Genomic DNA, 27,895 nt, shown 5'->3' with positions numbered 1-27,895 from the left:
AGATTTTTATATTCTACACCTACCAAACGCCTCTTTTTCCTATTTGTGCGTGATAATGCTTAGCATTGAAAAAGTGATCCCATGTTGTAAGGAACCCATCTTAACAATCTCGATGGAAGGTTTAAGGATTCCGGCGAATTTCTCGTTTTCGTTTTCTTCTTCTTTCGATGGGTTTTGCTTCGCCTCTGTGAAAACTCCGAAGCCGAGATCGAAGAACTTTCACTCGCCTTTCCGGTACTGCACGTCTTGCCAATTCCTCTAATATCAGTATATCACCGATTGATTCCTTCTTTAGATTTAAAAATCGCAAATTTGCAATATTGATGCAAAATTTCAAAATCGCGTGTATGGTGTAGTTTTAAAAATCACGTCTTGCGTAACCATTGCTTTTGGTTCTTCTATTCTGGGTTTAGTTCTGTGGATTTTTCGGGTTTTCATGAACTTCATAGAATTAGAGCATATTTGATGAAAGGTCAATCGCGTGATGTTCTTTGAGTAAAGGCTTTTCCTTTTTGGATGAGAAACTGATTTTCTATTTGGTTGTGTTCTTCTTTTCCAATGTTTTTGATAAAATACCAATTTCCTGTTGCAGGTTAATCAGAAGAAAATGTCTCTGATTGGTACAGTGAAAGATGCATTTGACACCGTTACTAAAAGACAAAAGCTTTATCACTCAGTTTCCCAAGTTGTCGCCGATCGAGTTTGTGAAGGAGTCGTAGAGACATTGATTCGGATCCTCTTAAATAACAACGATGGATTAGTAGAGCCCCAATCGTTTTTTAACGAGCTGAGGCTTAAGCTTGATTCTCTTTCACCAGTTATCCAGCTCCAAGGATCACAAAAGGAAACCAACACGAGCCTTGGCAAATTTGAGAAAGTTCTTGACAAATCTCACCATCCTGATATATCCCGAGCCTGCAAGAGCATTGATTTCGATACTCACCTTATGAATAAGATGCTTGTCCACTATTTTTACCGACAAGGCTTGTTCCAAGTTGGAGATTGTCTTGTCAAGGAGGCTGGAGTAGAGGTAGAGGCAGACGCTAGATCTCAGTATCTAGAAATCCACCGTTTAACGGAGTCATTGAAACTCGGGAACATTGAGCCTGCAATGAGATGGATCTCTGCAAACCGAGAAAAGCTGAAGCAGAAAGGTTCAGAGCTGGAGCTGAAACTCACAAGTTTGAAGTACTGTGAGATGTTAAGAGAAGGAAATAGTGATGATGCCTTGAAGTACGCAAGAACCCATTTTCCTCAATTTGCAGGGATGGTTTCTTCAGTATGTTGGGACAAGATGGCCAAAGAGCTAACCAAACAGTATTACCATCTCCTTGATCAGCCATCTAATTCTCCGTTGGGAGTCGCGTTATCCGCGGGTTTAGAGAGCTTGCCGACACTTTTGAAGATGATTCATGTGATGGGTTTGAAGAAAGAAGAATGGGAAGCGATGAAAGAGGTTCCAGTAGATCTGAAGTTAGGGGATGAGTTTCAGTTCCACTCGGTTTTTGTGTGTCCGGTGAGTAGAGAGCAGAGCAGTGAAGAAAACCCGCCAATGATGATGCCTTGTCGTCATGTTCTTTGCAAGCAATCAATCATGAGACTCACCAATAACTGCCGTTCTCGCAGGTTCAAATGCCCTTATTGTCCTGCACAGACTTCAGCTGCAGCATGCAGACGATTATACTTTTGAAACATTATTTTGGTGATTTTGCTCAGACTCAAAAAGAGTACTTTTTCTTGTTTCACTAGCTCAATAAATTAGATGTGAACAAAGATATTTCTTTTGCTCGTTCTCCATAGAAAACTTTCTTTTTTCTATAGTCTCTAGTGAAACTCTTTGACAAGAGCTGGATTGTGAATCTTGGGAGCTAAGTTAAAGCAATAATCTAGTAATATGTTGCAGTTAGTTATTTGAGTCATTTTTTTGTTTGTTTGTTCTTCTCTCTTGAATCGGAGAAGATACCAAAAGAAGAGACTGGTTGGGATTGTTTATGTGAGAATCTGTGATTTTTATTTTCTTAATAATAAATTGAGAGTTGGAATGGAAAGTCTTGATGCAAAGATCACGTGAATTCTCTTGCTATACTTTGGGTGGCTTTCAGAAAAAGCATACTAATAGATATATCCAGACATTATCATTGGGACCAAGGAAGAAGAAAGAGCAACGCCTTTGTTTAATTAATTCATAGTCATTGTCAAAAATCATGGCTTCAATGTAATCAAACACGCAATTTAAACACTAAATAAGGTGCCGCAAAAGTCCATCTAATCCATGACTTTTTGCTACCCTCACAGCCCCGTCACTCATTCTTATCACCTTCAACCCATACGTAACTTCCACGTGTAATAATCCACTGAGTTCACGCCAAAACAGCCTGTCACGCTAGCATCTCCAAAACCACCACCGTTTTTTCGCCATGATAAAATATCTTTACTACTAGTCCTCTCCATTTCTTCTACTCAACAAACCACTCGAGAGTTTCTTATTTTCATGGATTGAGCAAAACAAGTAGAAAGAGAAGAGGAAGATAACTTCAAAAGCTCGCGCAATGGACAAATTCTCGTACAACTCGTATCCAGACTCGGCTGAATCGTCGCCTAGATCTCGCGAGGTCGACTTTGACAACCCACCGCCATGGGAGGACCAGCAGCAACAGACACATAGCTACAAGGTGAGGTTCATGTGCAGCTATGGCGGCAAGATCCAGCCGCGTCCACACGATAACCAGCTTACCTATGTAAACGGCGATACCAAAATCATGTCCGTCGATCGCGCCATCAGATTTCCCGCTTTGGTTTCGAAGCTCTCCGCCATCTGCGGCGGCGGCGGAGATGCCGGCGAAATCTCGTTCAAGTATCAGCTTCCAGGTGAAGATCTCGATGCGTTGATCTCGGTGACTAACGATGACGACCTCGAGCACATGATGCACGAGTACGACCGGTTGCTTCGTATGTTCTCTAAACCAGCCAGGATGCGTCTGTTCCTCTTCCCGTCTTCTCCGATTTCCGGCGGATTTGGCTCCGAAGGTTCGACCAAATCCGAACGGGAGACGATAAATCCAATCCATAGCCGACCTGAATCAGAGAAATCCGTAGCCGCTCCTCCCAATAATGCCGATTTCTTGTTTGGATCGGAGAAAGTAGCTCCAGCTCCGCCTCCTCCATCAGCCGCCGTGATGGTGCCTCCTCAACAGATTCAGGACCCGGTGGCTCTTGAACCTCCGATGTTCGCAAATCAACAAGTGATACAACCGGAACACGGAATAAATCCGGCGGAGATTCAGAGACAAATCCATGAATTTCAGATGATTCAAATCAGAGATCAAGAGCAACAACAGCAACAGATGCAACATCAACATCAGCTCCAACAACAACAACAACAACAACAACAACAACAACAACAACAACAAGATGCTATGTATAGAAGAAAGAGCGAAGAAATGGAAGCAGGACGATACTTCAGCCCAACATACGCTCAAAATCCGGCGGCGACAACAGTATCTCAGACGAATCCACAACCTCCGGTTGGGTACTGGCAAGGAAATAGCAACATCCCAGGGAACAACATCTACACAACAACGTCACCGAATCTACCGGAGCAGCAGGTATACATGATTCCAGCTCAATCCCAAGCTCCTGGAGCATTATACCATAGCGTGATGAGACCATCGGCACAAGGAAACCAAGGCTATTACCCATCTGTTCAGCGAATCAATCATCCCGATGCATACATGGAGCAGCAGAACCAGCAAGGCTACAACGTGGTTCAACCACAGCCACCGTATTCAGGTGGTCCACAAGTTATGACTAGCGGTGGGCCAATGGGTTTACAGGAAACGACGCCGTATTCACAGATGGGGAATCCTGTCTACTATACTGTGGCTGGTGAAGGCATGATGGTGCAGCCGCAACAGCAACCGGCTCAGCCTCAGCCGCAGTACCAGGGAATGGGTCAACCGGTTAGTGGCATGACCGATCTGAGAACCGGACCGGATGGGAAAGTGGTGGTTAACACGGCACCAAAAGTGTCGCAAAGTTCAGATTTGGTGTGAGTGTGGGATGTTGAGGTAAGTCTTATATGATCAGTTTCTTATTTGGTATCCATTTATTAATACTTGATCATATCTGTAAAAGTGTTTATTTAGATCAAATTGGAATCTGCATTTCTGATAAACTTTTGATGTTCTTGATTTTGGATTAACTCTATTTAGACCTCTGTTTTAATTTCTATTATAATATGCTTTGGAACTATTGGTCTCCTCGTCTCTTGTCCATCCATTGGGGTGATATTAAGCTTCTAGCTTTTGTGCTTTTAATCTCTTTGTTTTCGATTTTGTTCTGAATAAACAATTTTTAATAAAATAAGTAGACGGCTAAGATTTGTTTTTTCGTGGGCTTGTTAAGTCCTAATTCATTGATTGATATGTAATTTTAACTTCACTCAAATTGAAACAAAATTTGAGAATTAGTTAAGCTGAGGTTTGAGGTTGATATAATTGCTAGTCCATTTGATTTACTTTATTTATTAAGAATATAAATCGATTTCAATCATATTCATTGCATTGTTTGAAGTGGACCTAAACATAATTTAAATAGTATGGACATGTGTTGTGTGTGAAAAAAGGTGTTAGGTCAGAGAAAACTCACTCTCACACTAACTAACTAATCCACAGAACCCATTCTTCCTATTGTCTTATCAATCAATTTTTATTTCACTATAAGCGACACTCATTTTGTTGCCATCATGTAAAGTCTTTGTCCTTATTATTTTGTTGCCAAATTGATTACATGTCTCACTCCAGAAACAGGTGTCTATGTAAAACCTATCTTGTCTATGTCAATGGAATTCAAATTGACTTTGTCATTCCCCTTGCTTACAAATTTTTCTTATCAATTTTATTTTTGGTGTCTTGACATTTATGGACGTCGATCAGATTGGCCCTGTTCAGGTATTTTTTTGCTAATATACTCTATCCAAAATTTTGCATGGTTAAAAGAAGGAATCGAAGAACAAGCAAGAAAACTTATTTAGCCCAAAAGCACACTGGCCCATAATTTTGACCCAGCATTGTTTTGAAAACCGGTGAAAAAGGGTTCGAGATTTCTTGGGTGGCAAGAAAAGAGGGTATGTGAAGACTGTTTGCCTCTTGTTATTATTTTTTTCTTTTTCTTTTCAAAATCATAAAAAGTTAATAACTCCACGAAGTAATTTTGGCTGGTGGCAAGTAAATAGGAGTTAATAATTCCGTGAAGCCGTAACATAAATAAATAACTAAAAATTCCAATAAGCAAAAAACCGGAATACAACTACGATCTGAGAAAACCAACTTAAAAACAACAGAAATAACCTTCGATACAAAAAAATCCCACTAAGCAAAAAACCGGAATACAACTACGATCGAATAGGCAATGAAAAAACAAGAGAAACCCAACCTAAAAACAACAAAGAAATAACCCTCGATACAAAAAATCCCAATAAGCAAAAAAACTGGAATACAACTATGATCGAGTAGACACAATGAAAAAACAAGAGAAAACCAACCTAAAAAAAAAAAAAAAAAACCTTCAATACAAAAGATCCAGCAGATCATCTGGAAACTTAGGAATAAATGCCTCAATTTCTTCTTCAATCACTCTCAGTGTGTTCCTCCCATACCCAAACTTCATCTCCGCAAAGTGAGGTCGTAGCTTCTCCACAAACTCTCTCAGCATTGCTTTCTTTCCTCTCTGCTTCATCACTCTCAACGCACACTGTGCCACATAATTCCCAAACTTATCTTTCGCCATTCTCACCCATTCTTTATCGTTCTTTCTAAACTCCTCCAACACTTTCTCCCTCCCAAACTCCGATTTCAGACACTTCTCCACCACGTAGCTTCCTTCTTTCTCCTTGGCTAACTTGAAGAAATTTCCATAAAGAGTCTCGGCGATTGCTTGTGTTGCACGCGGGTTCTGAAGCGTCAGAAATTCCTGCACCACGTAAGTTCCGTAAGGATGAAGAGCTAAGCAGTCCGCTAACCGCGCGATTTTGTTGAAGATTAGGTCTCTGAATCGGCCTTTAATCTCTTGAAACACCGCGTTTAGGGCAACACATCCGGTTTCTTCTACCGCAAGTGAGAGAGTGTTTTGAAACGTGAGCTTGTAGAGCATCTCTTTCCTGGGTTCATCGACGGCTCGTATAGTGGGGACGATCAAGTAACGACCGAACTTATCGTTCATGAGCCACATGAAGTTTTCGCAGACGGCTTCGAATATGATTGCGTCCAAGCGAGAGCTGCGTCTAAGTAGGGCTCGTAAAGCGTGTGAGCCGTTTTGGTTTCTTGCCAAATCGAAAAAGATGGAGTTGGTTGTGGTTATCATTGAACCGATATGTAACAAGCATCTCTCCCTCTTAACCGTTTGATAGGTGTCGATTGTTTCGAGGTACCTTGGGAACTTAGAGTCGCGTGTTGGACACGTCATCATGTTCAACAGTAGATATAACATCTCTTGATCACGAAGGATTTCGGACCTCAAACAACTCTGAGGATAAGCCGAGTGACGTTGGCCGGAATAGGTGGAGGAAGAAGCATGTGGTTGGGTGATCCACGACAAAGGAGGGGGCGGAGGAGGAGCTCTGAAGCCAGCGGCTTGAGGGAGACGACGAGAAGCTCCTAGAGAAACCTGATCAAGGTTATATTGAATGTTGAGATTGTGGTTTTTGTTTCTGTTGATCATGTAGTTGGATTCTCTTGGTTTGTTGATCATGTGGCTGGATTCTTCTAGTTCGTTGTTATTGTTGTTGCTCTGGAGAAAAAGCTTCTGGAAAGCGCTGAACATAGAGCTAGTATCGTTCGGTATAGGGTATTCTCCATCATCATCATCGTCCGACATAGGGCCTTTACCGTTCGACATGCTGATGAAGATCTAGCTAGAGAGCAAGAGCGTACATAAAAAGAGATTTTGTTTGCCAACGGGTTTGAGAGTGTATCTCTCTTATTTATATATACAGAGAAGAGCGAGAGATTGTTTTTCGACTTGGATTAGGAATCTCCAGTGTTGATAGAGATGTATGCGCTCCTAAATGACTTGGGATTTGGAGTTGTTTTCTCATGCAAGGATTTGAATTGGAATATGGATTGTATCTACTGTATCTGATTCAGTTTGAAAAAAATAATCGTTTGGTTTGGTTCGAATAAGGTTCGGTTTTGACTAGTTCTGGGAGAAAATCTATGTATAAATCAAAATGTAGTTAAAATTAAGAAATATTTATTTATTTTAATGTTGGATAATGTAACTTTCAGATAAAATTTAATCTACTAAAAAGTTTGGCTTTTGAGATAATTTCATCTTTTTTCTTTGGTAAATCATATATTACATCAAATCAATGTAAATCTAACTAGTTCTTGGAGAAAATCTAAATCTAAACCAAAAATTAGTTAAATTAAATATAAAAAAAATATTTTAATGTTGGATAACTTAACTTTCAGATAAAACTTAATAATTTGCTAAAAATTTGGCTTTTTCGATAATTTTGAGATAATTTCAAATTTTTTTTGGTAAATCATTTATTACATCAAACCACTGTAAGGTCTGAGAACAAAGGAAAAGCAAACAAACATAGCCTTTAAAGACCTAAAATCCCAAAACAAAAGTTTCTTCTCTCTTTATTAATCTTGTTCATCTCAAGGAAACTCTTACTGACGACTTTGGCGGCTTAACCAAAACGTTATTCATCGAAAGAGCGTTGGGAAAAGGTTTTTAATGGGTCAAGAGCGAGTGAGTACTCTTGATAGTATGGTAAAGCGCGGCCAATGCAGTAACCGAGGTGATGACCGGAAGTTGCTGCTGCACATGGAAAATAACTTGGTAGAAACTCGGGTAGGTGAGGCAAATCATACCCATTTTCAGGTAGAGAAGATAGCCGCCGAAAAAGACTCCGGTCAAGTAAACCCCCGAGATTCTGTTGAAAATCGATAACATGGAGTTCATCTGAGGCTGGTAAACAGGGAGGTGAGGAGATAAAGGACGAAAGCTCTGAACTTTTGGAGAATTCTGTTCCTCCTGTGTCGTCTTTATATCCCCTGAGATTGTAGAGAACATGTGTTTCGATGTTCCCACACCAAGAGCTCGGAAAGATTGAATCATAGCTTTTGAATGCTAGATCATTTGAGACAAAAATCACCAGACAAAAGCATAAGTTTAGCTGTTCAGTTACATTAAAAAGGAAGAATTAAAACACACAACATGTAGAGAAAGTCATCTTACCTCTCTCTCCTCTCTAATGGCATTGCTTGTGTTAGTGGTGCCCAAACCAGTACCAAGAATGTCATTCAGAACAGGTTTCGACCTATAGAAAACAGACACATTGTCAAATATAAATCTACCCAGTGGTTATAAAGGTATCAGCAACACAAGGAACAAAGGAAACCTACCCGAAAGCTCTACACAAACTTGCATAGTTCTGACCAGTGTATGAGCTACCCCATGAAGGTTGAGCATTACCAGCAAGCTGCAAACAAGAACGTTTCGAGAGCGGTTAAGAAAAACACTTTCTCTATCCATATCAAATTAAGCAGAATAACCATGTTTTCTGATTCTAATAAGGTGTCCAAACGAAACAGTAACATGGTGCTAGCTATAACTCCCTTCTTCTTCATCCCAATACTTTTGCACCATATTAAACTGCAAGCTTTCTCAATTCACCAGAAGCGCACATTCCAGAAATTGTGTGTCTTAAAGATTATTCCGAGAAATTTTCATTTCTGCTCCAAAAGGGGCTATAGACATTTGTATCTACTTGCATAATCTCATGTTCTCAAGTTTTCTAAGAAAAAAAAAGACCAAACACAAAATACATCAAAATCTACAAAATCAAACATAATCCGTTTCATTCCCTGACTACGTCCCGCGAAACGAAGCATAACCTGAGATGAAACCTCGAAGAAGAAGAAGAGACGAAACCAAACGAATCCCAATTTTTCTCGATCAATCAACTACTTCACTAAAAAGACGCAATCAACGAATGAAAAACCTACAGATTTGTAGACGGAAAGAGGTGCGGACACGACGTCGCGTCGGCGAATCGATCGGAGAAGAGCCGTGGCAGCCATCGACTGAATCAGATCAGTATCTCTGCTATCTTCGACGAATTTAGCTCGAAAAGTCCCAACAAATGAAATGGGATCTCGATTAAATCAACCCTAATTAACAAAACAAAAACAAACTGGAGGGTACTTTCGTAAATTACAAAGTTATCCGCACGTTTCACAAGAAACCTCTGTTTCGCTGAGGAGGTCTGATCATCATACTCTTCTGAGTTCGGTTTACGTAATTTGGTGGTATTAAGTGATAAATTTTGAAACTTTTCTCATAAACCAAACACATCACATAACAAAAGGTTTCTTAGCAGAGAAACATTAAGTTTCGTTTACTACAAGAAGCTTATTCCAGAAACATATCCATTGCTCGCTCTTCTAAAGGCAAAAGTTCCTTGGACATGGAAGCCAACCATGATCTAACCTAATCTCTTAACCCAACTGACAAGAATTTACGTAGTCTCTTCACTTCTTCACCTCCTCGTACTCTGCCTCCGGAGCCTCATCACTGCCTTTCTGAGCTCCTCCTCCTGGTGCAGAACCGCCACCAGAACCACCATTGGACATGTGCTCTCCGATCTTCGAAACAGCTTTGTTTGCCGCATCGATCTTAGCCTTAATCTCATTGAGATCATCTCCAGACGTTGCGCTCCTTAGATCTGACACAGCATCTTCGATCTCCTTGGCGACTTCACTCGGGATCTTCTCTCTGTATTCACCAAGACTCTTCTCTATGCTGTAAATGGTTGTGTCGGCTGTGTTCTTGGTGTCGATCAAGTCTTTTCTTTCTTTGTCTTTCTGAGCATGCAACTCTGCTTCTCTCACCATCTTCTGGATATCATCCTCTGAGAGCCCACCGGAGGAACGGATTGTGATCTGTTGTTCTTTACCAGTTGTCTTGTCCTTGGCGGAAACAGTGACAATACCATTGGCATCAATGTCGAATGTTACTTCGATCTGAGGGATTCCTCTTGGTGATGGTGGAATGCCCACTAGATCGAATTCTCCCAACAGCTTGTTGTCTGTTGCCATTTCACGCTCACCTTGAAGCACTCTGATCCCAACTTGTGTCTGATTGTCGGCTGCAGTTGAGAACACCTTCAAAAGAAAGAACAAGACACAGAGAATCAACATTTTCGTATAAACTTGATCAAAACAAGGTTTGCTTTGGATTACGATGGGATCATCAATTAGCATTTCAGAGGACTAATTTTTTACCCTTAGCTTATAAGAGTGTAACTGCCATGCGGAGCAACTCGAGCATGCCTAGCTAAGTAACTATAAATCAAACTCTAATAGGGGCCCCATTCTACCCTAGGATATCGTACTCTTATGTGACAATCAGAATTCCTCTTTCCTAGTTACGCGATCAAAGTGAAACATCTTTGCATGCATACCTGACTCTTCTTTGTGGGGATGGTTGTGTTTCGGCTAATCAGTCTTGTAAAGACACCACCAAGTGTTTCAATACCGAGAGATAGAGGTGTGACATCTAGAAGTAACAATTCTTTGACATCACCGCGGAGGATACCACCTTGAAGTGCAGCTCCCATAGCAACGGCCTCATCAGGATTGACACCTTTGCTAGGAGTCTTTCCAAATATCTCTGAGACAACAGACTGTACCTTGGGAACACGGGTCATCCCTCCAACTAGAAGAACCTCATCAACTTCCTTAGCACTTATACCAGCATCCTTGAGACAGTTCTTGCAAGGATCGCGGGTCCTCTCAATCAAGTGATTCACCAGAGTTTCAAACCTTGACCGTGTTAGGGTGATGTTGAAATGCTTTGCCCCAGACGCATCAGCTGTGATAAATGGCAGATTAATTTCAGTTTGAGAAGTTGATGATAGTTCAATCTTAGCTTTCTCAGCGGCCTCTCGAAGCCTCTGCAGAGCAAGCCTGTCTTTGGCAAGGTCTATTCCTTCAGTTGTCTTGAATTCATTCACCAAGAAGTCTAGCAGAGCATTGTCGAAATCCTCTCCTCCCAAGAAGGTATCCCCATTAGTGGCTTTTACCTGAGAAAAGTAATTTACTAATAAGACAGATCCTCAAACAAAAGGCAACAAAAGACTTGATAAACATAAATCACTTTGTGAGATAAATACCTCGAAAACCCCATTAGAAATCTCCAAAACAGATATATCGAATGTGCCACCGCCAAGATCAAACACAGCAATCAAACCCTCCTTGTTGGTCATTCCATAGGAAAGAGCAGCAGCCGTCGGTTCGTTTATAATTCTCTCAACATCAAGACCAGCAATTCTACCAGCATCTTTGGTTGCTTGCCTCTGAGCATCATTGAAGTAGGCAGGAACAGTGACAACAGCTTTCTTCACCGATTTCCCAAGGTAAGCTTCGGCTGTCTCTTTCATCTTTGTCAACACAAATGCTCCAACCTGACTAGGAGAATACTGCTGACCATTGGCTTCAACCCATGCATCGCCGTTAGGTGCACGAACAATCTTGTAAGGCACCATCTTCATTTCTTTCTGTGTTTGCGGGTCGTCGAATTTTCTCCCAATCAAACGTTTTGTTCCAAATACTGTGTTTGTTGGATTAGTGACGGCTTGTCGCTTTGCTGGTGTACCCACAAGAAGTTCTCCTTTCGGGTTGAAAGCAACAACTGATGGCGTGGTTCGAGCACCTTCAGCATTTTCAATGACTTTCGGATTCTACAAAATCAGATAAGAAAATGAAAGTTAGCTCAAAAGTTTAGAAGCTCAGAAATTAGAAACCTTGTAATCGCAATCTCACCTTCCCTTCCATGACTGCAACACAGGAATTAGTAGTACCCAAGTCAATACCGATGACATCATTCCCAGCAGGCTTGGAGCTTAATCAAGCAAAAGAAAACTTTAGAACATAAACATAGGCAAGATCTCGATGATATTAAATATAGATGGAAAGATCAATACCTAAACGCTCTTGAAAAGCTTCTCCAATTCTGACCAAGATAAGAACCATTGAATGATATTTTCCCGCTGCTCGATAGCTGAAACAAACGAAATTCACCAGATCAGTCCGAGAGAATTTGACCAACATCATTTCCCAGGATTGCAAGAAGTGAGCCATAACAAATGAGCAATCCGGATCACGTAATTAGCTCACTTCGAAACAACAATTTCGTCTACAGATCGCGTAAGGATAGAAGACTTACGCATTTGTAAGCTGAGAAAGGAGTGGAAGCGACTTCACGGCGTCGAATCGAACGGAGGAGAGCGGCGGTAGCCATGGTTTGAAATTCAGGAGGCGATAGATCAGTTAGGAAGATGCCAAATGATGCGGATAAAATCGGGAACGTGTACTAAGAGGGTTTAGGGTTTTTGAAGGTACGAAAGTTGTTTTTTTAAGGAGAGATTTCTAGAGAAAGAGCGAAGGTTCTAGGCGGTGATACTTCTCGACGTCGACGATGATGAAATGCTCATCTAAACATACACAAAGCTTCCTAAGAAACGACGTCGTTCGAAAGCTCGAAGCGTGAATCTAGATCATGTAAACGGAGGTGCTGTTGCCACGTGGAAGTTCAATCGTTACTCTGGAATTGGTACTTAAAAACATTTTCCGGAAAATAGGAGGATCGATAAAAAAAAATGTTTTATATAAAGAAGCGTACATTTATAGTTCTTCAGATATTTTGTCATGGGCCGTTCAATCACACCGCCCAACAAAGAAAACAAAACCGTAATCATACCAAAAATTAAACCGAAATGCAAAGCCGGTTTAGGCTACCTTTACCGCGAACAAAACCGACTCAAAGTTCTTTTCCCTTTATCAGCCCTTTGTGATCCACCACCAAAACTTGTCACTGCATATTGACTTTAGAGTCTTGATTAATGTCTTCCACAATGCCACAGTTTTCAGACAAATGAGCTTTAAGGTTGCTGAGGAGTGTTCTCATGTTGGATTCTTCGCAATCCATTGATTATATTCATCCATTCTTATGATGAAGGAGCTTGAACTAGAAGTTCCACCTCCTCCATAAGCCTTTTCCAAATATATTAAAAAAATAACATACATTATAAGTCTTATAGATCACTGAAACAAAAACAAAAAATTACAGTCAGATTTGGAGACAAACAAACCTTAGCAACTTCAGATGTGTCGGTTATATCGTCGGTACTTCTCAAGCACATTTTGAGATTATTCCGTTGCATGAATGTAACAGCTCCTATTGGCCTAATTTCAAAAGAGATATTACTAACTTGCTAACTCTAGCCACAATTTTGCATAACATCATAAGGCAAATTTTTAAAATTTACCTCAAACCAGCTGCAGCACTTTGTAGACTAAGTAGCTTGCCTAGTTCATCGCTTAGTTGATGGTTACCATCTGCGCGCATTCCCTATACGTAAAACAAAACAAATCTAGTTCGACTCATTCAGTGATTTTTGAAACAAGAAGATCTTGATTTCAACCAAGGAAAAAACAAAGATTACCAGACATTCTCCATAAAACCCTCTTCCCAATCTGATCTTGAAAGCTTTATTCAGCTTCAGCAGTTTCTTTGCATCAATAAGCCGAGTTGAAAAATATGAATTCCCGTAAGCAATGAGATCTGCCGAACTTATTCTTAACAACTGCAACATAACGACATGAATTCACTGAAGAAATGATACAAGGGCGTGCTCAAATTCAAGAAGGTTTCATTGATAATCCCAAAAATTCGAAGCGGACCTGTTCGTACATGTAAGGATTAGTGATACAATTGATCCTTGAACGCCAATCTTTTAGCCCGAAGCTGAAAGCTTTGATATCTGGTAATCTCCATCGTCGAAGATCGATATCTTCAATGTAATCAAGAACTGATTCAATCCGATTTTGGTCTTCAACGGTTAGCAAACTGAGAGATTCCCCCTAGTCCACAGATAAAAACATATACTATCACTGATTAAAATACCAATCAAAGCAGAGTCATTACTCAATCTCATTGGCCTTTACTAACCTCGGAAGATGGTTGATCTGTAAGTTTACTGGAGAAGTATGTATACACAGCCTTTGAGCTACTTTTTTCAACATCAACATTAATCTTAAACCTCTTCTCATCCTTCTTCATTGAGCCAGTCTTTGAAACTGCTGACTTTCGGTGATCAAAACATATGATCCTAATAAACCCCAAATAACGAAATTAAACCCCCAAAAAGCTTAAATTTTGAACCAAAATGTTTGTAAATTTAACACCACTGAACATACTCGCAATCTGTTTTCCGGAAAATCGTAGCATCAAAGTCTTTTGGAACAACAAAGTCGAGCAGATAACACCTCTTGAACCCCTCCAAGCACAGATCTTCAACTCTGCAAATTTTTATAAAAATTCCCAGTTTCTGAACTCAATTTTCAAACCCATATTCCCATGAGAAAATATGAATGTAACATCAAAGGATTAAACTCAATACGTATTCAATAACTCGGATCAATCTCTCCTGCTGCAACGATTGAAACGAGACGAGAAGAGGAAAAGTGTACCTAAAGGGTACGACGGAAGAGAAGGGCAAGATGAGATATGGAAGACGGAGGCGAGAGTGATAGAGATGAGCGAAGAGAGCCGAAAAAGCGCCGGAGAAGGAAGGATAATTGTACAACACTAAGTTTGGTACTTTCTCTTCCAACGCTCTGGCTATGGCTTCGAGCGCCGCGTCCGATCGGAAACTCCGTCGTGTAGCTTCGAATCGAATTTTGTACGAAGTGAAAAACGCCGGCAGAAATCTCCCGGAGAAACGCCGGAGATTCATCAACGGTTGGGACTTGGAAATTTTTTATTTTTGGTTCACGACTGAGAGAGTTTGAAGCGGAGGAAGGAAATCAGCTAAATTGCATTGAACAACTCATACTTTACATATATTCTTAATTTTCTCCCTTTTATTTGTTATTTTATTTTAAAGCCCCATATGTTCTTCTCGTTTATGACATCAAAGCCCAAAAATAAAAACACAACGACATAATTTTCTCCCTTTTATTTGTTATTTTATTTTAAAGCCCCATATGTTCTTCTCGTTTATGACATCAAAGCCCAAAAATAAAAACACAACGACATATAGAGAAAGGCAAGATCCTAAATTATTATTACAGCAAGAAGAGAAAAATCATAAGAGAGTTCATCTTCTGATTATGAAGAAACACAAGATGCTATGTGATGGATTGCAAATAAGAATAAATGGTTGAGGCCTAAGAAACACGTTTAGGTGGTCAAAATGGATTTGGAACTCTTCTTGCACTTACACCACTTGTCCATGTACGATTGACATCTACTGATCTCTGTTTCAAACTTGTCGAGGCACTACAGACAAAAAAAAAACAAAGATAAGCTTACTTATATATCTTAAAGGAGAAAGAAAACCAAAAGAAGTTAGGGAAAATAAAGGGCTTATAGAACTTGCATCTTGGAAAGCTTTGGCCTGAGTGACACATGCAATAGAACCACTGCTCTTTGCAACTTCGGTTGCCTCAAGAGCTGACACAGGTTCTGCCTTAGGGCCTTTTCGTATGAGCTTTATAGCTTCAAAAATTTCGCCCATCAAACGAGAAGACGCCTTTTCTAATTCGGAAGAAATCATATGATTCATAAGAGGCTAATTAAACAATATATAACTCTCACAACTAATCCCAAAGGTTCTACCTGCAGAGATATTGCTAAAAATATGAAATTTTACCAGTTTCCTCAGGACTTGGGCTGTACCATGGCCTACTTGCTGTGCGTCCAGTAGATTCTTCTGGGCAACCAAGAAGAAAATATAAACGTTATAAATTTCACATCGAAACGTGTAAAATTCTTAACATGCTGAATAGGAACCAATAATTAAAAAAATAAATGAAATCACTACTATATAAAATAAAACTAAACAATAAGAGAAGAGAAGTATAAACAAATAACTCCCAAATTTGAAAAACTCTCACAACTAATTCCAAAGGTTTTACAACAGATATTGCTAATATTGAAATTTTACCAGCCTGAGGAGGTGGACTGTAGCTTGCAGGGCGTGGAGTGGATCTTTCTGAGCAACCAAAAAAAAAGAAAAACTTATAAATCTCACATCGAAATGTGTAAAAGACGAACATGCTGAATAGGAGACAAAGGGAAAAATGACATGACTAAACATTAAGATCAAAAATATAACTACTTGCCATTTAATTAAGGCTATCCATCATTTTCTTAAAACAAAATTCTTTTCAGAAGTAATGCTTCTAAAATTATATCTCTAAAGAAATAAACCCAAAATGAAATTTAGTTACCATATGAAGAGATGGGCTGTGTGCAGCTGATGGTCGAGGTTGAGGACGAGGTGCAGATGATTTGGCTACATAACCAACAAGAAAAAGAAAAGGAAAAAAGGCATCATTATATTAAATTACATTGTGATTGTCATTTGAAGCAAGGTTGTTCATATTAAGGATTTGTTAAACGTTCAATAATAAAATACAAAAACTTGATTGCTAGAGTTCCAATAGAACGATATATAGTTTTAGTTGAGATATTTTATATATATTATTTATCTCAAACAATGATCACCTTCGCTCTCTAAATATATGAGTTATTGTCGAGAATGAAATGTAAGTACCAGAACTAGTTCGAGGAGACCGGCTGCGTGTAGCTGCTGCTCGAGGGCGAGAGGAAGATTTTTCTACACAACCAAGGAAAAATATATTACATAATACATACGAGAATCTACGTTTGAAATTATAGTTTTCTTAATACTATTTTATACAGAAAGAAAATTCTATTTTGGTTATACAAAACAAATGTTCTATATTTTTATTGTAAAAAAATGGTGCTAGACTGCTAATTACATTATAGATTTTTTTCTAAAAAAAATTTGTTCATTATATCATTTTTAGTTTTTGATTGCATGGTTATCAAAAATCAGTTCTACACTTTTACTTTACTTTCCAAATTTTCCTCACCACACGAAATGCGTCACTGGACCACCGATTAGTTAACAATTAGTATGTTTTTATACTTTTTCCTAAATAATAATAACCTTTTCGCTCTAGACGCAAAAAAGTTACAGTCAGGAATTAAAATAAGAAATTTACCAGTCCAGCGAGACGAGGAGCTAGATGAGGAGGTGCAAAAGGAGGATGAGCGAGAGGAGGATGAGCGAGAGGAGGATGATCTTTCTGCACAAACAAATGCTTTTATTAACTTCGCTAAATTAAGAGCGTCTCGTAGACACAAATATAAACCCAAAATAATCATTTCTCCCAATCGGTAAACGACTCTTCTCAATGCTTTTATAGCAAAAGTATGTAGGAGAGATCGAAGAGAATCATATCAAATGCATGCACAAACCCTAACGTACCCAAACGTCTCCAGAACTAAATTTCCAGGTCAAAAATTTGAAAAGAACAAACACACATAAAAGAGAAAAGGAAAGGGGTATTTCACCTTCAGGTCTACGTCTAGGCATTATGAAAACTTAGATGACCACTAATAAGTGAAGAAATATCCGGCGAAAACGAAACGCTTTGTCTACAACCAAAATTAACTGGCGAATCATATAAGTACTTAACATTTTGATTTGACTGCAAGTATATTTCTCTTGAAGATAAAGTTTCTTCTCCAACACGTTCCTTGCGTGCGAAGCCAATAGAGAATACGAGGGGAAACTCAAAATTGGTGAGTAGGATCGAAGCCGACGCTGCTGGAAAAAAAGCTTTGAATGAGGAAATTTTGTTAATTTTAAAGATGTTCACAAATTTGGAAGTTGAGAAAAGATCGGCCAATTGCATTAAACAACTCATACTTTATCTAGATTCTCTAATTGCGCTCTTATTTTTGCTTTTCTTTTTAAATACCTGCAACCCTTTTGATACTTTACAACAGTGGCCAGTCTTGAAGAAAAAAAAAACAGTTCTTTTCGTTGAATTTCAAGCAGACACATTCGCTAGTATTTTGTTTCACTTTTGAATTTTGTTTAACATAGATAAAGATAGTTAACTTCCAAATTTCAACAAAAAAGTAGAACATGGACTTGAAGAAAAAGAGGATAAATTTAAAATCCTCGACAAAGTTATATCTAAGCTTTATAATACTTTTCCACTAAGCAGACTTTTGGTTTTTCACCAAAGGAAAACAAACCAACAGACTTCAGCGTCTGACTATATCAAAGACACCACAGAGAACCACCTCTTCTCACATATTTCCCTGATTTCACATAGTTTTTTTTTGGAGAAATTATTACAAATAACAATAGTAGATACGAAATCAAACTTAGGCAGCCATCATGGAACCAGAATTCTTCCTGCACTCAGACAACATGTCCATGTAGAACTGGCACTTACTGATGTCGCTTCCAAAATTGTTGACACACTACAACACACATTAAACAATAGAAAAACATCCCGAGTCAATTAGTTTTCCTCGGATACACAGGGATTCAAGTAAAAGCTTAAGCACACCGTAGTATCTACAATAGTAAAGATGAGAAGGAAACCACTTTTCAATGAGCCTGTCTTGTCCTTCGATTTCAGTGTATATGTCAACGCAAAGATCTAACCAATTAATGATGATCTAGGTACTGATTCACCTACATTCCTAATATCTTATAAACAATAATACATCCACAACGCTAAGCCTACACTGAAGACAGGACATGAGATGGGCTTAATCACTTAGCTTTACATCTAATGCACAGTGAAGAAAAAGATCAACCTAAAATGCTCAATGAGGATAAAGCAAGAATTTAACTCACATCTTGGAAAGCCTTGGATTGAATGTCACAAGAACCAGAACTCATGCTGTTTGCAACAGGGGTTGCAGAGACAGCCTTAGAAACAACGGTTTCGTGCTGAATGGTTCTTGGGCCCATCACAGCATCCACAGCCCTGTGTGCAATTCCACTTCCAGTACCAAAAGCCATACCTAGTTCCATATAAACAACAGATCATGAGAAACCAAATCCAACCAAACCACCAAATCTATAAAAGAGATGTGCTAAATAAATCACAAAACAGAAAAGAGATAAAAGCGCATACCTTGAGCTATGGTTGAACCAATACCCCCAAGCATAGAACCACCACCATTAGGCTGAGCTGTTGCTGGAGGAGGAGCACGATTAACTGGTAACCCAGAAAGAAAGAAAAAAACGCAGTTATAATACATCAAAGAAAATCAATAAAGCTAAATAATATAACCACTGGATTACTAAAAGCCGAAAATACAATCTACCAGTTTGAGGAGGCGGGCTACGTGCAGCTGCAGGACGAGGGCGAGGAGCAGATCTTCCTGCACAAACAGAAATTAAACCACAAATCAATTTTCCTCCTCGTCGACACAAACATAAACCTTAACAGTGTGTTGTGTCCCCGCATGCAATATAGCCTAAATAATTGCTCAGGAGACACAAATCGGAAGATATATACCAAGATTTTAACATCATAACAGTGATATTTACCAAAACCCCAAAGAACAGATACAAATTCCAGACTAACCCAAACACAAACGTGATCTGAAAATTGAAAAGAGAAAACTCACCTCCGGAGCTGCGTCGAGGCATTTTCGAAATTTTGACGACGAAGAAATGAAGAATTATCTCTATCAGGCGAAAACGAAACGCTTACGCACCTGACGGAAACACATTTTATAAGAGGAAAACGGGATAATCAGATGAGGTCAAGACCACGGGAAGATTAAAACGTTGTCAATTTCTTATTGGTTGCAACTTGCGAGTCGAACTCTCTAGATGAGAATATTCCCTGCCGTTTCTTGCTCCCCAATCCGACGAATTTGGGCTTTGACTGGCCCATAATAATTTCATCGTTCGAGAATTTATTGATTTTTGTTATAAAAACGTGTTTACACAAAAAGTACGTGTAAGATCCAGAGTCCAACAAACTACGCGGATCAGCTTTACTTGAAAAAAAAAAGATGAAAAAAAAAACTCTACACAAAAATCACAACGTCTTGTTCGACGTCGTTTCTGAAAGCTTCTTCAAATGCTTATGTACAAAAAAGGCTTCACCTTTGCAGACCTGCCTGGGTTTGACTATCCTCCTGCAACATCTTCATCTTTGGAACACGAATTAAGTAAAGCACGAATCTCAAGTGAAGTTTGACTACTTATTTAGACTACTAGTAGTGGTTCTCGACCGAAAAATGTGACAAAAGGCTGATAGAAGAACTATATGTAAAATGAGTAATTGGGGAATAACATTTCGATTCAGCTAGATTATTATTCACTTTGTATTGCAATCTTCTAGTGGAGTTTTTCCCCTAACTTTATGAGGTTTCAGATATCTGAACACAAGAAAACCATTATTTCAGAGCTCAAGAATACCATTATTTCTAATAAGTTGTTGGGAATGGCATTTTGATTTAGTACGATGATTCACTTTGCATCAATTGCGGTTTAAAAAGGACTTTGTGGATACGGCGTCGTATAAAAGGATGGGGATTATAAATCAACCGAATCGGACCAATGAACGGTTTATATTTCTATATTCCGAAATCAACCCAAACCGAGATAGATCAAAATGTCAAAATCCGAGCTTAACTGAGGTCAATGTAATTTTTTGAATTTTGATTACTCATAAAGCATTTAGGTAAACAAAAGCTATCATTTGGAGACGTTATTAAATTCGAGGAAACCAAAACCGGTTTAGAAGGAAATTGGTATCTGGTTCCCTTAGATCGGTTGACGTTGTTTCCGTCAAAAAACCGGCGAAAGTAAGGAAAATGGTTGTGCCGGTCCACTTAGGTGATTTTGACAAGTAATCTTTGTTTTCCTTTTTATGCAAATGAAATTTTATTAATTTCAGATGAATCTTTTCCATAAAAATTGCTCATTTTGATTAAATTATGATCAAAACATGGTACTAAAACATTTGAATTAGCCGGTAACAATCAGAAAAGAAACGATAAAATTTTAGTATTTATAGTCTACTAGTTAGTCTAGTAGTACTGTAAACATCTATAAACAACACAAATTAAAGCAAAACCAAACAGTGTTATAAGTAAGATGAACAAAAAGGTTAACTTCTGTTACTTTGAACTGTATTGTCAACATCCAATAGAAAATGAAACAGTAGTCACTTGCAATATAAGAACTCCCAGCAATTTGAGAAACGAAAATGATCAATTCTCTGCAGCAGCACTTGCAGCACTCAAGTCCACAGACAGATCAAGAGTCTGAAAAAGAGACGGTAGAAAAACTCAGTGTTTGAAATGTTTCGATTACTTGTGAAGCAAAAAAAAAAAAACCAAGTGGTGAGGTTATTACCTTTCCAGTGATCTTGGTGTACATCTCAAGCACATCCGCGACTGTACTCTCGAAATGTGTTGTTGCATCATAAGTCTGAGAAAACAAATCAAGGAAACATCAAGAAAGTAAAAAACAATACATGTAAGAAATAAAAATTATATTAGATTATATGGTGTTTTCTGATATTCACTTACACCAGAGATGAAGCAGTTATCTTCTTCTTGATTATTGGTGGGAACGTATGTGTCATAAGAGTGATAGAAGATCTCATCAATAGGTCCAAGCAATTCGATTCCAGGTTTAAGCTCTTCCTCTGGATTGTCAGTTTCAGCTTCTGCAGAGACAAATGCTATGTATTTGCCATTTGGTGCCACATTGTGAGCGTATGAGCAACAGAACAAGTACCTACAAAATCCAAAATCTCAGAATTCATTTTCTCAAAGTAGAAGCAAGTGAGATCAATGTTTCTATAGTTGGATGTGTTTTTGATTACGATCTCTTACATGTCTGATTTGCGACCGAGTTGCTTCTGAGGAAGAATGATTTGCACCGAATGAGCATCATTGGTGTCTGGAATAGGATGGCTCATTATACATACTGCTCGAGTCACTTTACCAACTTTCTTAACCTGAAAGACAAGGAAACAATCTTAGAAGAACAAGAACTAACCAGATTATGCAGGTGAAATGGTTTATCATTACCTTGTTAGGCAAGTAAGAAGAATCACAGACAACTTTCTTGCACTTAGCAGTTTCTCCTGCAGAAGTGACACCAATAGCTTTTCCGGCGCTATCAAACTCAACCTGTTAGGGATAATGTTAACATTTATGTCTATAAAATAACAATTATACACTAGATCGATTAGATCGCCTATACATTTTTGGATATGAGATATCAAATAAATAAAACCAAGAAAAAAAAGAGATTATGGATCGCGTCTTACCTTGCATTCAGGCTTGTTGAGCATGTAAGTCCCACCATACACAGCGCTCAAACGCGCAAAAGCCTGACATAGACACGGAGATTTGAGACAAAGAAAAAGGCTGTAACGTGATATGTTTCATGAGAATAATTATAAAGTGAACACGAACCTGTGGCAACTCTCCTAGACCGTACAATGGGTAGATGTAAGGAGATCCTCCTTGGAAACGAGCCAAAGATTCCGCATAGAGCTTCATTACATAACAAAACAATAAAATGTCATTGAGATCAAAAACATTTCCGTATTGAGGAAGAAAGGAAAACACTTTACCTTAATTCTCTTAACAAAATCAATGGCGGGTTGATCCAAGTAGTTATCGTCATTGTGAAGCGCTAAGGCATGCCCGATGAAGTCGATTGTATCATCTTCAAGTCCATACTTACTGTTGGGGGATGAATAGAGACAAAAGCGTGTAAGGCAAGAAACTAGGATGAAATGGCTTGAGATGGAAGAAAATACGTTGTACGTACGAGATTATTTCTCTAGCAGTGACTTTGCTAAGGTCAAGTCCTTCGTGAGATTTAGGATCCTTCTCATCGTAGTCTTGCACATAGATGAAGAACTTTCTCGCACGTCGCTTCTCGAACAGACCCATCAATGGCGATTTCAGGGCTTCCACATCAGTGGCCGGGACTTTATAGATCTGACATTCGTATAATACGAATGGTCAAAATCTCAGAGTAATTAACTTGCTTTTGAAGGTAAAATAGACTTAATGATTACCTTGCCCTTCTTGTAGACGAAGCTACCATCAACGGCTTTGAAGTTAAGATACTTGGTGACATCGGTGTGGATTAGGGTTTGAACAAGGAGTCCATTAGCCATTATGAACTGCAGATCAAGAAACAATATTCATCATCAATCATTAATATTATGCATATACATTCACATTATACATATACATATACATTCACATATAAACATGCATATATATATACAGTATATGGACCTTTGGGATCATATCGACATTGTATTCTCTGCTTGCTCCAAGTTTTTCTTGAGGGGTATCACTTCCCCTGAAACGCTTCCATAGCTGAGTGAGGTTAAGAGAGGTTGATTCTCCTCCATAGTAGTCGTTTCTATCCATATGCAATACCTACATACATTTAGATCCAAAAAAATAAAATTTTGATATTCGTTAATGATTTAATTACTATATACAATTCATGATTCAAGATTTGTTAATCATATCTGTTGCAAGTGTTCCACATTTAACTTATTATACACAATTCGTGAATTATGAAACAAAGACGTTGTTCTTTTCCTGCAAGAAGAACTCGTTGAAAAGGTAAAAAAACAAATAATCACTGGATCATTATAGACTATAATTAAACAAAAGGCGAGAAGTAAACGTGGAAACAAAGCTTTATTTGCATGTGATGCACAAAAGCAAGCTCGCATTTGAAAGTGAATTGCGAAAGAAGATGGTAAAGGAGAAAACCTTGAGGCCATCGACAGAGAGGAGACCACTAAGGATACATTCCTTGAGACCAGTCCCAAGAACAATCACATCGTACTCTTCATCCATTGTTGTAATCGATCTGTGTCTCTATTATCGATCGTCTTAAACTCTTCTCTGATCTCTAATAGATTTTGTTTTACGAAGAAATAAAGTGCGTGGGAAGAAAAAGAAATAAAGGATGATGTGTGGCTGATAACACAGTCTTACCACCACCTCCGATCTTACCGTTTAACCCCATGAGAATTTTTTACGTTGATTATTAAACCCGAATTGTTAGGCTAAAAACTTGGGTTCCTAGCTATGTATATACAAACAAAATGTTAAAAGGCACATAAATTTACTATTTCTAGAGGAACAAGTAGCTTTTAAAAAAAAAAAGTTCTAGTCACAATGAATGGTTGACCTGGTCAACTTAACCAGAAGTAATTAGAATAAAAAACCGGAATGAGAATTAAGTTCAAATCTATAACCGATCATTGGTACTGTACTAATGTAGAGTGTAGACACTAGGCAGGCCCTGGTACTGGGTGCCGGTTAAGCCACTGTAAAAGTATACCACAAGAATTACATACCGATCCGGGTGGAATTATCGGTTCGTTGTATTGATTGATGATACTATTCGAAGAATTACTAAATGACAAAAATACCCAAAGTGACCCCTTTTACTATTCATACTATCAATAAGTCCTTTTGGTCCATTAGCAAAAGTAGCTCTGCTCTGTATTTAACCAAAAAAAAAGGAGCAAAAAAGGGAGAAACGGAGTAATGGAAGGCGGCGATGGTAACAGAGCCGAGGCGGATCGGTGGCTAGTTGCATCGGAGAAGCATTTAGCCTCAAGTGACTTCCACGGAGCAAAGACATTTGCGATCCGCGCATGCAAAGCCGACCCGTCCCGAACACATGCATCTGACTTTATCCTCGCCATCTCCGACACTCTCCTCGCCGGAGAATCCACCGTCGGAGATTCCAAATTACCAGATTGGTACGCCGTACTCCGACTCATCCGACTAACCCAAAACCACGAACACATCGCGATTCAGTACCGTCGACTCGCTCTTCTCCTCAATCCCACGGTCAATCGTCTCCCTTTCGCCGTTCAGGCGCTTAAGATCGTCTCCGATGCTTGGTCCGTCCTCTCTGACCCTCCCAGGAAATCAATTTACGACCGAGAATTGAAGCTGATCCAAATTGGTCAATTCGGCCAAACCCAAAGCCAGTCGCAGCAGTTTCAGGATTCGCCATTGCAGAGCCAAGCTGAGACCTTTATGGCTACAAACTTTTGGACCTCTTGTCCATACTGTTTCGCGCTTTTTGAGTATCCTAAGGGTTACGAGGAGTGTGCATTGAGGTGTCAGCATTGTAGAAGAGCGTTTTCAGCGGTTAAGACGCAAACGCTACCACCAGTGGAGAGTAATGGTGAACGCGTTTACTTTTGTTCATGGGCTGTGTTCCCATTAGCGTTTTCAGGTCATGCTATATCCTCTGGCTCTGGTCGGTCCACAATTTCACCTCTCTATGTCTGCCCTGAGCAAAGCTTTGATCAGCAAGCAAATATTACGGCTCCTCCAAGAAACTATTACGATGATAATAACGATGATTTATATGTTATAATATCTGATGATGACTGATGATGATTGGAGAGACCGAGAGATGATGCAAAGAGAAATAAGAAAGCTAGATGATATCGAAGGGATTGGTTTTCTTGAATAGCTTGCCAATACTTTGATGCCTATATATATATATATATATGATAAGGTCAAGGCTAGTTAGTTAAAGCAAGGCTCTCATTTTTTGTCTTTTGTTTTGTATTTGTGTTTGCCTTGGAGGTTTTATGTATTGCTGCTAGTTGATGTTTATACCGTAGTAGAAAATGATGTAACTCTGTTTCTTTTGTGGAATCAATGTAGATGGAATCTGTTGATGTATTTTGGCGTGAAATGCGCTTTCGGTATATATTCCTCTGTATCATAACCAAAAACAGGTTTTATCTGCTTACTAGAACTTAAGAAACTGGACATGATTTGGTAGCGATAATCAGAATGCTTTTAATGGTGGAAAGGGCTTTCAATCTGCTCAGGCTTGTTTTGGCTGAACAAGAATCTTGTTTCACCAACTAGAAAAGGGAATAAGGGAAAAGTAAGCTTGATGAATAAATGTCTTTTACCGATCACAGACTCGAGTTTTACCCAAATATATAACTTTCCCTTAATTTGTAAATTTGTCTGAAGACCAATATCAAACAAGATATTGTACATCTAAGACTTTGATGACAAAGAACATAACCTACACACAACAAATTAAAAAGGATCCAAGTCGTTGTGTAGATTACCAGCCAAAACCTAATTTTTTTTTTTTTTGCTTATTTAATAAAAAATGCCGTTTTCATACTTTTAAATATACAAATTCATGTGTGAAAATTCCATCTTGAAACTATTTTTGATTCATTAGAATTAGTGCAACAGACTAGAGTTTTTAAGACACATACAGTAATTCATCAAGTCTATCTTGATTTTCTAATGATTATTTGTATAACTTTATATAATTGTTGATGATTATTTTCAAACTGGCTTCCTCTAATTTACAAAGTTTAAGAATTTTTAAGACATACGTGTAACAACAACATGGGCACGTAAACACTAAAAACCAAAAATTCAAGTAGATTGAAAATGACAATTCAAATATACAGATAGAGAGGTTAAACGAACTATTTGAACTGTGCGGATTTTTCCCACCAAACTCTATCTTTCTTCTTACTCAAAACACCTTTAAATAGCCTTTCGGATCAAAGACAAAGCTCATCACAAACCAACAACAAACACAACAAAAGCAAAAGAAGCATAAAAGAAGAAGAAGAAGGCAGCAAACGTCTCAAGCAAGCAGACATGGCACCGATGAAGAAGAGTCTCTTTGCTCTTCTCCTCTCATCACCAATTCTGATCATCTGTCTTATTGCATTGCTCTCTGATCCCGTCTCAGTCGGAGCTCGCCGGTTACTAGAGGAGATTCCTAAACCGGAGATACCGAAATTGCCTGAACTACCTCACCCGGAGCTACCGAAATTCGAAGTTCCCAAGTTGCCGGAGCTACCTAAACCAGAGATGCCCAAGTTACCTGAATTTCCAAAGCCTGAGTTTCCCAAGATCCCAGAGATTCCGAAGCCCGAATTGCCAAAGATGCCGGAGATTCCAAAGCCTGAATTGCCCAAGTTCCCAGAGATGCCCAAGTTTCCAGAGATTCCGAAGCCCGAATTTCCCAAGTTTCCGGAGATTCCGAAGCCTGCGGAATCTAAATTAATGGAGACTCCCAAGCCTGAGGCTCCTAAATTGCCGGAAGTTCCTAAGCCAGAGCTGCCAAAGATGCCGGAAATTCAGAAACCAGAGTTACCAAAGATGCCGGAGCTTCCGAAGCCAGAGCTGCCAAAGATGCCGGAAGTTCCTAAGCCAGAGTTGCCAAAGATGCCAGAGATTCAGAAGCCAGAGCTACCAAAGATGCCGGAGGTTCCTAAGCCAGAGCTGCCAAAGATGCCGGAAATTCAGAAGCCGGAGCTGCCCAAGATGCCGGAGGTTCCTAAGCCAGAGCTCCCAAAGATGCCCGAGGTTAAAAAGCCAGAGCTGCCAAAGATTCCAGAGGTTCAAAAGCCAGAGGCTCCTAAGTTGCCGGAGATTCCGAAGCCGGAGCTACCAAAGGTCCCGGAGATTCAGAAACCCGAATTTCCGAAGATTCCAGAGATTCCAAAAGCTGAGGTACCGAAAATGCCGGAGATTCCAAAGCCAGAGCTACCGAAGATGCCTGAACTTCCCAAGTTACCGGAATTCCCAAAAGTTCCCGGAACTCACTAATTGAACCACCAGAAGTAGGCCCAGCTACTTTGAAGCCCATCTCATGATCTTAAACTACCATTTTACCCTTATATTGTTTGTCTATCTCATCATCGTTTTACTTTGTGAACCATATATGGTTTGATCTTATAGTCCTCCTTCATTTTCTTTCTCTTTTTGATGCACTTATACTTGTATTCTATTATATTTGTATGTTTCATTCATACATATGTCTTTGTATTTAATATACTTTTGGATTGTGTTACTTATTTAAGACATGTTTCTGTGCAAAGGTTACACATATATATAGTGGTATCAAGGTCTAATTTCTCAACTATCTCAGTCATGTGTTCAAGAA

General features: G+C 39.0%; 10 protein-coding genes across 12 annotated transcripts; 4 read left to right on the top strand and 6 right to left on the bottom strand.

Annotated features, from left to right (window-relative positions):
- Positions 1-5: 5 nt before the first annotated feature.
- On the top strand, positions 6-1,895 carry LOC18016672 (protein RMD5 homolog). Its single transcript, XM_006399379.2, has 2 exons — positions 6-234; positions 593-1,895. The coding sequence occupies exon 2, from the start codon at positions 608-610 to the stop codon at positions 1,688-1,690; it is 1,083 nt and encodes a 360-aa protein (XP_006399442.1). The 5' UTR covers positions 6-234; positions 593-607; the 3' UTR covers positions 1,691-1,895.
- A 557-nt stretch (positions 1,896-2,452) lies between these two features.
- On the top strand, positions 2,453-5,238 carry LOC18016671 (putative uncharacterized protein DDB_G0291608). Of its 2 annotated transcripts, none has more exons than XM_024155660.1 (2): positions 2,453-4,067; positions 5,001-5,238. In XM_024155660.1, exon 1 carries the CDS (start codon positions 2,550-2,552, stop codon positions 4,050-4,052), a length of 1,503 nt encoding a protein of 500 aa, XP_024011428.1. In that variant the 5' UTR covers positions 2,453-2,549; the 3' UTR covers positions 4,053-4,067; positions 5,001-5,238. The 2 variants fall into 2 exon arrangements, with proteins under 2 accessions (XP_024011428.1, XP_006399441.1); XM_006399378.2 differs by having other exon boundaries at positions 4,998-5,237.
- Positions 5,239-5,324: 86 nt separating this feature from the next.
- Positions 5,325-7,096, bottom strand: LOC18016670 (putative pumilio homolog 21). The gene has a single exon (XM_006399377.2). The coding sequence runs from the start codon at positions 6,892-6,894 to the stop codon at positions 5,566-5,568; it is 1,329 nt and encodes a 442-aa protein (XP_006399440.1). The 5' UTR covers positions 6,895-7,096; the 3' UTR covers positions 5,325-5,565.
- Positions 7,097-7,483: 387 nt separating this feature from the next.
- LOC18016669 (succinate dehydrogenase subunit 3-1, mitochondrial) lies at positions 7,484-9,167 on the bottom strand. Of its 2 annotated transcripts, XM_006399376.2 has the most exons (4): positions 9,018-9,167; positions 8,415-8,491; positions 8,248-8,329; positions 7,484-8,139 (listed from the first exon to the last, which is right to left on the bottom strand). In XM_006399376.2, exons 1-4 carry the CDS (start codon positions 9,090-9,092, stop codon positions 7,741-7,743), a joined length of 633 nt encoding a protein of 210 aa, XP_006399439.1. In that variant the 5' UTR covers positions 9,093-9,167; the 3' UTR covers positions 7,484-7,740. The 2 variants fall into 2 exon arrangements, with proteins under 2 accessions (XP_006399439.1, XP_024012688.1); XM_024156920.1 differs by lacking the exon at positions 9,018-9,167 and having other exon boundaries at positions 8,411-8,481.
- Positions 9,168-9,331: 164 nt separating this feature from the next.
- LOC18016668 (heat shock 70 kDa protein 10, mitochondrial) lies at positions 9,332-12,312 on the bottom strand. Its single transcript, XM_006399375.2, has 6 exons — positions 12,238-12,312; positions 11,996-12,072; positions 11,835-11,913; positions 11,186-11,752; positions 10,475-11,095; positions 9,332-10,175 (listed from the first exon to the last, which is right to left on the bottom strand). The coding sequence occupies exons 1-6, from the start codon at positions 12,310-12,312 to the stop codon at positions 9,543-9,545; spliced, it is 2,052 nt and encodes a 683-aa protein (XP_006399438.1). The 3' UTR covers positions 9,332-9,542.
- A 378-nt stretch (positions 12,313-12,690) lies between these two features.
- Positions 12,691-14,830, bottom strand: LOC18016667. The gene is made up of 8 exons (XM_006399374.2): positions 14,544-14,830; positions 14,271-14,372; positions 14,023-14,182; positions 13,755-13,934; positions 13,517-13,657; positions 13,340-13,422; positions 13,163-13,256; positions 12,691-13,064 (listed from the first exon to the last, which is right to left on the bottom strand). The coding sequence occupies exons 1-8, from the start codon at positions 14,807-14,809 to the stop codon at positions 12,975-12,977; spliced, it is 1,116 nt and encodes a 371-aa protein (XP_006399437.1). The 5' UTR covers positions 14,810-14,830; the 3' UTR covers positions 12,691-12,974.
- Positions 14,831-17,970: 3,140 nt separating this feature from the next.
- LOC18016666 lies at positions 17,971-19,674 on the bottom strand. Its single transcript, XM_006399373.2, has 5 exons — positions 19,549-19,674; positions 19,243-19,299; positions 19,050-19,133; positions 18,767-18,936; positions 17,971-18,384 (listed from the first exon to the last, which is right to left on the bottom strand). The coding sequence occupies exons 1-5, from the start codon at positions 19,568-19,570 to the stop codon at positions 18,286-18,288; spliced, it is 432 nt and encodes a 143-aa protein (XP_006399436.1). The 5' UTR covers positions 19,571-19,674; the 3' UTR covers positions 17,971-18,285.
- A 1,406-nt stretch (positions 19,675-21,080) lies between these two features.
- On the bottom strand, positions 21,081-23,829 carry LOC18016665 (guanosine nucleotide diphosphate dissociation inhibitor At5g09550). Its single transcript, XM_006399372.2, has 12 exons — positions 23,698-23,829; positions 23,206-23,352; positions 22,980-23,087; positions 22,727-22,899; positions 22,527-22,638; positions 22,366-22,446; positions 22,218-22,280; positions 21,976-22,077; positions 21,778-21,902; positions 21,469-21,679; positions 21,293-21,367; positions 21,081-21,201 (listed from the first exon to the last, which is right to left on the bottom strand). Exons 1-12 carry the CDS (start codon positions 23,782-23,784, stop codon positions 21,148-21,150), a joined length of 1,338 nt encoding a protein of 445 aa, XP_006399435.1. The 5' UTR covers positions 23,785-23,829; the 3' UTR covers positions 21,081-21,147.
- A 624-nt stretch (positions 23,830-24,453) lies between these two features.
- LOC18016664 lies at positions 24,454-25,630 on the top strand. The gene has a single exon (XM_006399371.2). The coding sequence runs from the start codon at positions 24,484-24,486 to the stop codon at positions 25,345-25,347; it is 864 nt and encodes a 287-aa protein (XP_006399434.1). The 5' UTR covers positions 24,454-24,483; the 3' UTR covers positions 25,348-25,630.
- Positions 25,631-26,521: 891 nt separating this feature from the next.
- On the top strand, positions 26,522-27,813 carry LOC18016663 (protein PELPK1). Its single transcript, XM_024156176.1, has one exon. The coding sequence runs from the start codon at positions 26,602-26,604 to the stop codon at positions 27,556-27,558; it is 957 nt and encodes a 318-aa protein (XP_024011944.1). The 5' UTR covers positions 26,522-26,601; the 3' UTR covers positions 27,559-27,813.
- Positions 27,814-27,895: the final 82 nt, after the last annotated feature.

The sequence above is a fragment of the Eutrema salsugineum genome, unplaced genomic scaffold, assembly GCF_000478725.1.
Source record: "Eutrema salsugineum unplaced genomic scaffold, Eutsalg1_0 scaffold_2, whole genome shotgun sequence".
NCBI classification, from domain to species: domain Eukaryota; kingdom Viridiplantae; phylum Streptophyta; class Magnoliopsida; order Brassicales; family Brassicaceae; genus Eutrema; species Eutrema salsugineum.
This window is presented reverse-complemented; position numbering and strand designations above follow the sequence as displayed.